General features: G+C 46.2%; 1 protein-coding gene across 1 annotated transcript; it reads right to left on the reverse strand.

The window, feature by feature from the left end:
- Nucleotides 1–349: 349 nt before the first annotated feature.
- On the reverse strand, nucleotides 350–2743 carry LOC109785439 (uncharacterized). Its single transcript, XM_073503924.1, has 7 exons — nucleotides 2402–2743; nucleotides 1764–2315; nucleotides 1369–1684; nucleotides 1189–1290; nucleotides 949–1113; nucleotides 648–860; nucleotides 350–373 (listed from the first exon to the last, which is right to left on the reverse strand). The coding sequence occupies exons 2-7, from the start codon at nucleotides 1937–1939 to the stop codon at nucleotides 350–352; spliced, it is 996 nt and encodes a 331-aa protein (XP_073360025.1). The 5' UTR covers nucleotides 1940–2315; nucleotides 2402–2743.
- Between the last annotated feature and the right edge of the window lie 6717 nt (nucleotides 2744–9460).

Here is a 9460-nt window from a genome sequence, read left to right on the forward strand (position 1 = left end):
ACACTTGTATACCGCCGGTCGCGTTAGGAATGTGGACATCAATCACCCACACACCGTGTTTGTGCAGCGCCTAGCCTGGGGGCACCACACTGTACAGTGCAACGCCTAGCAGCTAGGCGCTGCACTATAGAGTGTGGCGCCTCCAAGCTAGGCGCTGCACAAGTCTGTAGCTATCCAGAGAGCAACAGAAGGTAGGCCTCCAGTTTGGGCCAAAAATTTCGCTAAGTGTTTGTGCGGCGCCTAGCCTGGGGGCGCCACACTGTACAGTGCAACGCCTAGCAGCTAGGCGCTGCACTGTAGAGTGTGGCGCCTCCTAGCTAGGCGCCGCACAAACACTTAGTGTTTTTTGTCATTCAGACTGGGTCATTTTCAGCTAGAGTTCAACATTTCGTATAATAAACAGTAAGGTTCAAAAAGTGTTCAACAAAGACATCATTTCTTAGAAAGGACCAGCACAATAAGTTCAAGTTTTACATAGAGCTACCACCACTCCAAGTTCAACGACATAACAAATTCCACATTAGTAAGAGCTACCACCACTCTAAGTTCAACATTATAAATAAAGGACGATGACTAGTGCTTTCCGCGCTTGCTAGCTCCTCCCCCCTCTTGATGCTTATCTTCTTCACCTTCCTAGGAAGAGGAACCCGCTCCGGCTCCGGCTCCGGTTCCTCCACGTCATCTACATCGTCATCCAAATAGTCATCCAAAGCCGCCATCCACGAGGTGCCGACCGTCCTTTTGCCTCTTTGGCCTCTTTGGGTGAAGTCTTCAGGTGTGTACTTGTTGATTCCCTTCCTAGGCTTCAACTCGTATGCAGACCGAGCCTGGTACGTCCCCATGGTCATATCATCAGCAACCTATGCATCAACAGAAGATATGGAAAGACCGTGTGTGAGGATATAGTTAGCAATGCATCGACAAATGGATATTATCGTCATGCCATACCTCTTGGGTGACCACACCCACATCCTCATCCTCCAAAGGTTCACCATGGCCCTGCCCCGAAGCGGGATCTGATGGTGTCGCCGACCTAGACCGTTCTGGTGATACATACTCGGGGTCACGACAACCAAAAAGGTTTGATAGCCGCCTTAACTTTTGGCCCTGGCGCTGCAACATGTACAAGTGAATGAGACATGGAACGTAGCAACATATGTTAAGTGCTAGTTTGAAGGAGATGTGAACCTTAATGAATGCTCGAAGTGCACCTTCCCCATCGCTTTTGCCAGCCGGGGTTGTTTCCAGAATAGTCTCGGTCTCATCAGCTGCTTTCTTGATCTGGGCACGCTATGAACAGAAACGGTATCAAAGTGTTAGGCAAGCGAAGATGTGAATAGTGCAAATGGAAAAGCAAAAAGGGCAAACCACAAAGTTCATCATTGGAGCTGAAGGGATCACTGAGTTGCCTTTCCTGACTAATGCGTTGTACTGGTGCTGGGCTACCTCATAAAAAACGGTGGGTTCTTCCAGAATCTCCTCAGCATACGCCGGCTTGCATACCTCCACGCGGGTACTTGCAAGAAACCATGTGAGATAGTTGTTGAACGCGATCGGGCAGTGCTCACGAAGCTGGGCTCGTTTTCCAGCCCTTGCTTGCTCCACACTAAGCGCGAACTGTACGACATACTTCCTGTGATGGTTGGCCCAATCCTTGATCTTCCGCTGCTTTTTCCTATCCAACCTGCAAGTTAGAAACAGAATATTAGCATCATCGAAACCGTCGAGAAGCTGCTAAGTGCTCAAGGTTAATTATATCTTACGCGTGTAGCAACTTGTCCGTGTCCTCCCACTCCGGAGGGTGTGGCTGGAACAAACCAAACTGGCGGAACACCCGATGTGGCAGGTGAAGCTCAACCGCCCAGTTGCATATCAGTGGGCACCGCATATGCCAGAGATCCCTATCCCTAGTGCACATCGGATTCAGGCTGAACTCCATAGGGTTACCAAAACTCTCTCCTTTTCCATACGGTTCCCATTCCACCTGCAAAATGGGATAGAATGCAAAATTGATATTGAGTTACGATACAAGCATGATAATCACTTATGCAATGTCGGTTCACCTGCTCAGGCGTGATCGCGTCCAGCTCGCTCTTGTACAACTTGTACATGACCGAGGGATCATCCGTCGTCTCATTTAACACATCCCACTTGTGAGCCCAAGTGGGGAGCCGTAGTGGGTCGTCTTTGTCGTCCCAATCCTCGTACTTCATGGTCTTCGGTCGTCCAACCGGCAAACGCTCCCAGCTCCATATGGAAAGTGCGAGCAGACAACCACCAATACCTCCAGTGTGCCTACAACAGGCTTCGTCCAACTGCACATAAAAGAGAACATGGTCAAATTTGCCGCAAGAGCGCATTGATAATGTATCAATGAAGTGAAAAGGAAACAACTTCATACCTGTCGATACAAGTAAGCCAGTGTCGCCGAACCCCAACTCCATTTGCTATCGAAGATGGTCAACGCCTTCAGCCACATCCATGGAGCATTCTTGCCTGTGCCATCAGCAAACATAGTCCTGGATATCACGTACCACATGTAGACACGAGCATATGTCTTCACCGTGTCCTCATTAGCATCCTCAGGGCAAGTACTGAAGTTCGATGATATCCACGTGAAAGTAGCGCCGGCTGCGACTCTTTCCTTCTTCTTGTCTTCTGCTTCTGGTTCCCGAGGCTCCGGAGGAACCATACCGATAAGGGCATGCATCTGCGCGCGCCACCCATCAGAATAGGTGTTCATACATAAAGGATTCCCATCGATAGGAAGACCGGTGATCATAGCAATATCCTGGAGCGTCACGGTCATCTCCCCGGCCCGAAGATGGAAAGTGTGTGTCTCCGGCCTCCAATGATCAATAAGCGCGGTGAGTGCTGCAGCATTGTTGGGTGGCGTCGATCGGCTGGCCAACTGAATGAAAGGGAGAAGTCCTGCCTCCCTTACATACGGTGTGTACCGCTCATCATAGCGCATCCATCCAAGGGTGACCCCGTGAGACCGAAGCTTCAGAGGTGCAAGCTCCTACAAACAAACAAATCATAACATTACATATGGGGCATTTGTGTTTGAAAAAAATACGAAATTCATAATACCGGCCACTTTCAGTATTACCCGCTGCTCCACCGACATAGCGTACGACCGGGGTTGTTTGTCCCAATGATCATCGGGAAGCCAAACCATCCTAACAATTTCAACAAAGCATTCTTGTCAACACGATTATCTTTTCAATTCAAAAAAACTAAAGTAGGCCTACTAGATGCAACCATATCAATCTATGTATCCAACTATAACAAATCAAACAAAACTAATAAACTAGGGTTCTACAAATAACTAGGCCTACTTCATACAAATAACTTCATACAAATAACTTTTCCATAAACTAGGCCTACTTCATACAAATAACTTCATACAAATAACTTTTCCATAAACTAAACTAGGGTTCCACAAATCAAACAAACAAGGGTGGTAATACATGCAAAGTTCTAATACATGCAAGATTCAAATCTAATCAAATCAAACAAGGATTCCCCAAATCTTCAAAATATCATATTTTCTATGGATAGAAAGAAGGGGATCGGAGGAGAGTACCTTCTACGATGGATTGGTGAAGAAATGCATGGACCAAATCGTCGGATCTGATGGATTTGGGAGGGGGGATGGGAGGGGGAGTGGAGAGGGCCGCCACCCTGTTCTGTTCTGTAACTGGCAATGGGGTGGGTGGGGGAGGAGAGGGCTGGCGCGGCTGGATCTAAGTCACAGTGCAGCGCCCGACGGCTAGGCGCTGCACTTTACATGTGTGGCGCCTAGCTCGGAGGCGTTGCACTGCTAGGTGCGGGCCCAGGGGCTGCCACGGTGGACAGGAGTGCAACGCCGCCGCGCTAGGCGCTGCACAGTAGGGTGTGGCGCCGGCGTGGCGGGCGCTACACAAAAGGGTCAGGGGAGTGAAATAGTTTCGCACCCAGTTCATTCTGTGAAATGATTTCGTCCCAAGGTCAAAATTGTCAAATTTACCTTCTCATTGTGTATGCCATGATCCGATCATCATGTTGCACCAACTTTGTTCTCCGCCGAGTACCCGCGGCAGCATGCGTCTTAATGGCGAAGCTCCGTGCGGTTCCAGCCAGCAGCGAGACCGGGACGGCGCGGCTTCCGGTGAAAACCGCGTCTGACTGTGGTCTTGGCGGATGATGGCGGCATCTCTGACGTCGTTTCTTCTCAAGGCATCGTTATTGAAGGTCAGGTCAACTCAATTGGGATGTTCCCGGGGAAACCCTAGATCTTGTCTACCGGATTGGACGATGACGGCGCCTTCGGTGTTGTTCTCCCTCCCAAACGCATCATTTTGGAGCAAGTGCTGGCTAGAGGGGACAAGAGGAGGAGCGGTGTTACATCTACCACAAGGCCGACGGTGGATCCCGGCGGCATGGCGCTGCAGAGTTTCGGTGACGGGCACGTGTGGATGGATACATGCATGTAGCGACCAGACCTCAAATGGTCTGTGCTGCTGTGCACCAGTGTCATCCCAGGATCAGTAATGCTGACACGCACAGTACAAATGGAGGATTTATAACAGAGTAGCAATCACACACTTATTACATCGAATATCTCCAAAGAGAATAAGTGTGATAGATATGGCTTAAGGCCATCTAATAACGATAACAGCGGAAGACTTGGAAGATAAGTGAGTCCATCAACTCCAACGGCATCACTGAGTATAAGACCACGACCTAAGGCACCTTACTCGTCGTCTGAAAAGTCTGCAACATGAAACGTTGCAGCCCGAAAACGGGTCAGCACATAGAATATGCTGGCAATGTAACACATAGAGAATAATGAACAATAATAATGCTATACTACATGCATATATGGCTGGTGGAAAGCTCTATGGTTACAATTTTGCGAAAAGCCAATTTTATCCTACTACAAAGGAATAAATTTTATTTAACTATCATGGTGGTTGTGAAACATTGAGATGGTTGACAGCATCTCAATCCCAATTAAATGTCATCAATAACCCAACAAAATTAATTAGAAGTAACATAGTGATGAGATTCACATGATAATCCAAGTACTAGATACTCAAGTTGTCCATAACCGGGGACACGGCTAACCATGATTAGTTTGTACACTCTGCAGAGGTTTGCGCACTTTTCCCCACAAGACTCGATCTCCTCCGTTGGATTACTCGCACTACATGGTGTTTGAGTAACGGATGACCGAGACACAGTCTTTTAGAAGTGTTTGCACCTTACGTATGGGTAGATAGTTACACCTACTTTCCCCTACATCTGCTAGTCTACCACTGTAAGAGTTCACACAACTTAGTCAACTATGCTAGAGCCCATAATAGCTTGCGGCTGCACACGGAAGTTTCTAGCATGAATAATCTCATGATCCCTTTGAACCTGGGTGGCGGTCCAAAAGAAAAACAGGCAATCCTGGAATACCCAGGTACCTCAATCCACCCAGATGTGAGTTTTAGTTGCCACCTTAAGTAAACCATTAATTAACAATCTCACATCTGTCATGGAAATCTCTCAAACCCAATCCACGTCTACGAGCATAGCATGGCAATATAATAGCAAACGTAGAAGTAACTCCCAAGGGTTTGAAAGTAAAACAGGTAATAGGTACTACCTCAACTACTTCCCAATACCCACAATTTAATTAGATCCTAATCATGCAATTGTTTGAGGAATAGATCTAATGCAATAAAAACTGGGTATGGAAAAGTATGATCAAAGTGTTACTTGCCTTGCTGATGAGCCGCAAAACCTAGCGATTCGAAGTAACAAGCGGCACACTCCGGGTACTCTATCGCAAACAAACAAGCATACAATCAGTACTCATCTAATGCACAGGTAAAACTCGAGTGAAAGATCCAACCAGAAAGTTCAACTTAAGAACTCCGGTTTGCAAAAGAATCAACTCGAAAGAAGCAACGAAAGTCAAACTGCGAAAGAAAGAAGCTTCGTTTACTAATCTGGATCTAGGTCAAATTTTACTGTAGCAAAATCTTGTTTGAGTAGGTTAAACGAAAAGAGAATTTCGAGACGAAACTCTAGGCGCTTGAATCGCCTGATTCCGATAAACGAGCGAGAAGTTAAACAGAAACGAAGATTCGATCAGAAATCGAATATGAGAAAATAACGGAAAAATCCGACGAAAAAGAAAAACGGACGAACGGTTAAAGAATGGACGTTCGTTAACAGAGAAAAACCGACGAACGCGTTCGTTAAAACGAACGGTTCGGTGAACGCTCGCAAAATAATAAAACCGAAAAAAAACCGATCTAGGGTTTTTTTTAAAACGAAGGGTTTTTTTTAACAAAAACCGGCAACGAACGAGGCAGCGAGGCAGTACCTCGTCGGGGCGGGGCTCCGGCAGGGCTTGGCCGGCTCCGGTGAGGCGGCGGGGTGCGGGGTGCGGGGTGCTCGGGGGAGGGCGAGGGGCGGCGGCAAACGGCGGCGGCGGCGGCACGGGCTTCCGGCGGCGGCTTGGCGGGTGCGGGCGGCGGCGGGCGAGGTGAGGGAGAGGGGGGGTGCGGGGTATATAAAGAGGGGGGAGCTCGGCTTGGAGGAGGGGGCAAGCTCCGGCGGCGGGGCTCTCCCGTGTCCAAGCCGGACACGGCGGCGGCGCTCCCGTGCTGGGGAAGGAGAGGGGCGCGGGGTGGGCCGGCGGCCTGGCGCGGCTGGGCTCGGCCCGGCGGGCGCGCGCGTTTTTTTAAATACGTTCCGCGGAAAAATTCGTAGAAAAATAAATAAAAGTCAGAAAAATATAAAATAAATTTTCCCCGTCTAGTTAGAAAATCTAGAATAGGGTGAATATTTTTTAACACAAAATAAATATTTTGAAAACATGCAATATTTTTAATGCAATAAAAATTGCAAATAAAATCCGAATAAAATCCAATAAATGATTTTAACATTTTTCCTCCAGTATTTCAATTGTTTTGGAGAAGTCATATTTTCTCCTCTCATTTATTTTTAAAATGAAGTATTTTTCCGGAGAGAAAATAATTTAAAACCAAAATCCTCGTCTTATTATTTGATGAAAATCAAATATGAAAATTCGAGAAAATCCCCAACTCTCTCCGAGGGTCCTTGAGTTGCTTAGGATTTATCGAGGATTTGTCAAAATGCAATAAAATATGATATGCAATGATGATCTATGTATAACATACCAAATTGAAAATTTGGGATGTTACAATGCAGGATGGTGGCATTGTATGGTGTCGTGGTGGCGTCGATGGCAAGCCTTGCAAGGTTGGTGCGTCAGTACCTGCTCTGGAGATGGATCGGTGGAAGACGACGAGGGCGGCCACTAAGAGTGCGCCGGGCCGGTGTGTGACCCAGTCCCGACATGTGGCTTGGCTGGGGCATCCGGCTTTAGATGTTAGCTAGGCTTTCATGCGATGTTTGTTTGGTATTCGGCCCGGACATTCGGCACCCCTTCATCAAGAGGATAGGAGTAGCAACAGGTGTTGCCAAGATGATGGCTTCAGATTTACTGATGTATTACTTTGTAAGGTCTTTATGAATAATTAATAAAACGGTTGCATGCGTCCAGATGCAGAGGTCGGGGTATATCCTTCTTTTCTAAAAAAACCTTAATTTGTTCTAGGGCGTCCCCGTCTCTGTGACACATAAGACATTGAGCAGAAAGGAAGCAGGGAGTAAGAATATAGGCAAGCGCTGGCCCCGCAAGTGTGCTTAACCAGAGGGCCGAACTAACGACTTGCGCAACAGCCACCGTGCAGCTCAAAAAGTAGCCGTCGTGTGTCACACCTTTTTCGATCACAAGTATCTATATACTGACTAGCATTCACTTACACTAAAGTTTAAATTTCAAACATGTTTGGTAAAAAAATTGTCAGAAAGTTACATATATTTTTTGGCATAGCAGGATCAGGTGAAAGTGCATTGTTTTTTTAATTGTATTTTGATGTTGATGACAATAGGTTTAGTGAAGACTAATGTCATTTATCAAGTCTATCTCAAGACATTGGTTTCTTGCTGATTTTCTATGGACATGGTTGACCCCTATTTCAAAAAAATAGAAAAGGCGTTGGTTTTTCTAAGACTTGAAGATTTTTCGGTTTTATTTAAGCCATAGGACAACCACACTAAAGAGGGTAGAGTGTTTGAGGAAGTCGCGGATCATCCTAAACACACTAAAACGCTAGACCAAGATGTGCATTTGTTGGGACCCCCGAGTCCCTAGACTATCGGACCTCCGGATCCCCGAAGATCGGAGCCTCCAGTGTTCCACTTCGTATGTCTCTTGGAAGGACTGGGTCCCTGATGTCTACTGCGCAACCTTCTTCTTGTAGACTCGTGTTGGGCCTCCAAGCGCAGAGTTTTGTAGGACAGTAGCAAATTTCCCTCAGGTGGATGACCTAAGGTTTATCAATCCATGGGAGGCGTAGGATGAAGATGGTCTCTCTCAAACAACCCTGCAACCAAATAATAAAGAGTCTCTTGTTGTCCCCAACACACCCAATACAATGGTAAATTGTATAGGTGCACTTGTTCGGCGAAGAGATGGTGATACAAGTGTAATATGGATGGTAGATATAGGTTTTTGTAATATGAAAATATAAAAACAGCAAGGTAACTAGTAACGAAAGTGAGCAAAAATGGTATTGCAATGCTTAGAAACAAGGCCTAGGGCTCATACTTTCACTAGTGCAAGTTCTCTCAACAATGATAACATAATTAGATCATATAACAATCCCTCAACGTGCAACAGAGAGTCACTCCAAAGTCACTAATAGCGGAGAAGAAACGAAGAGATTATTGTAGGGTACAAAACCACCTCAAAGTTATTCTTTCTGATCGATCTATTGGGCTATTCCTATAAGTGTCATAAACAGCCCTAGAGTTCATACTAAAATAACACCTTAATATACACATCAACCAAAACCCTAATGTCACCTAGATACTCCAATGTCACCACAAGTATCCACGAGTTTGATTATACGATATGCATCACACAATCTCAGATTCATCTATTCAAACCAACACAAAGAAATTCAAAGAGTGCCCCAAAGTTTATATCGGAGAGTCAAGACAAAAACGTGTGCCAACCCCTATGCATAAGTTCACAAGGTCACAAAACCCGCAAGTTGATCACCAAAACATACATCAAGTGGATCACGTGAATATCCCATTGTCACCACAGATAAGCACATGCAAGACATACATCAAGTGTTCTCAAATCCTTAAAGACTCAATCCGATAAGATAACTTCAAAGGGAAAACTCAATCCATTACAAAAAGGTAGAGGGGGACAAACATCATAAGATCCAACTATAATAGCAAAGCTCGTGGTACATCAAGATCGTGCCAAATCAAGAACACGAGAGAGAGAGAGAGAGATCAAACACATAGCTACTGGTACATACCCTCAGCCTCGAGGGAGAACAACTCCCTCCTCGTCATGGAGAGCGCCGGGATG

This window comes from Aegilops tauschii, chromosome 7, assembly GCF_002575655.3.
Source record: "Aegilops tauschii subsp. strangulata cultivar AL8/78 chromosome 7, Aet v6.0, whole genome shotgun sequence".
Classification (NCBI taxonomy): domain Eukaryota; kingdom Viridiplantae; phylum Streptophyta; class Magnoliopsida; order Poales; family Poaceae; genus Aegilops; species Aegilops tauschii.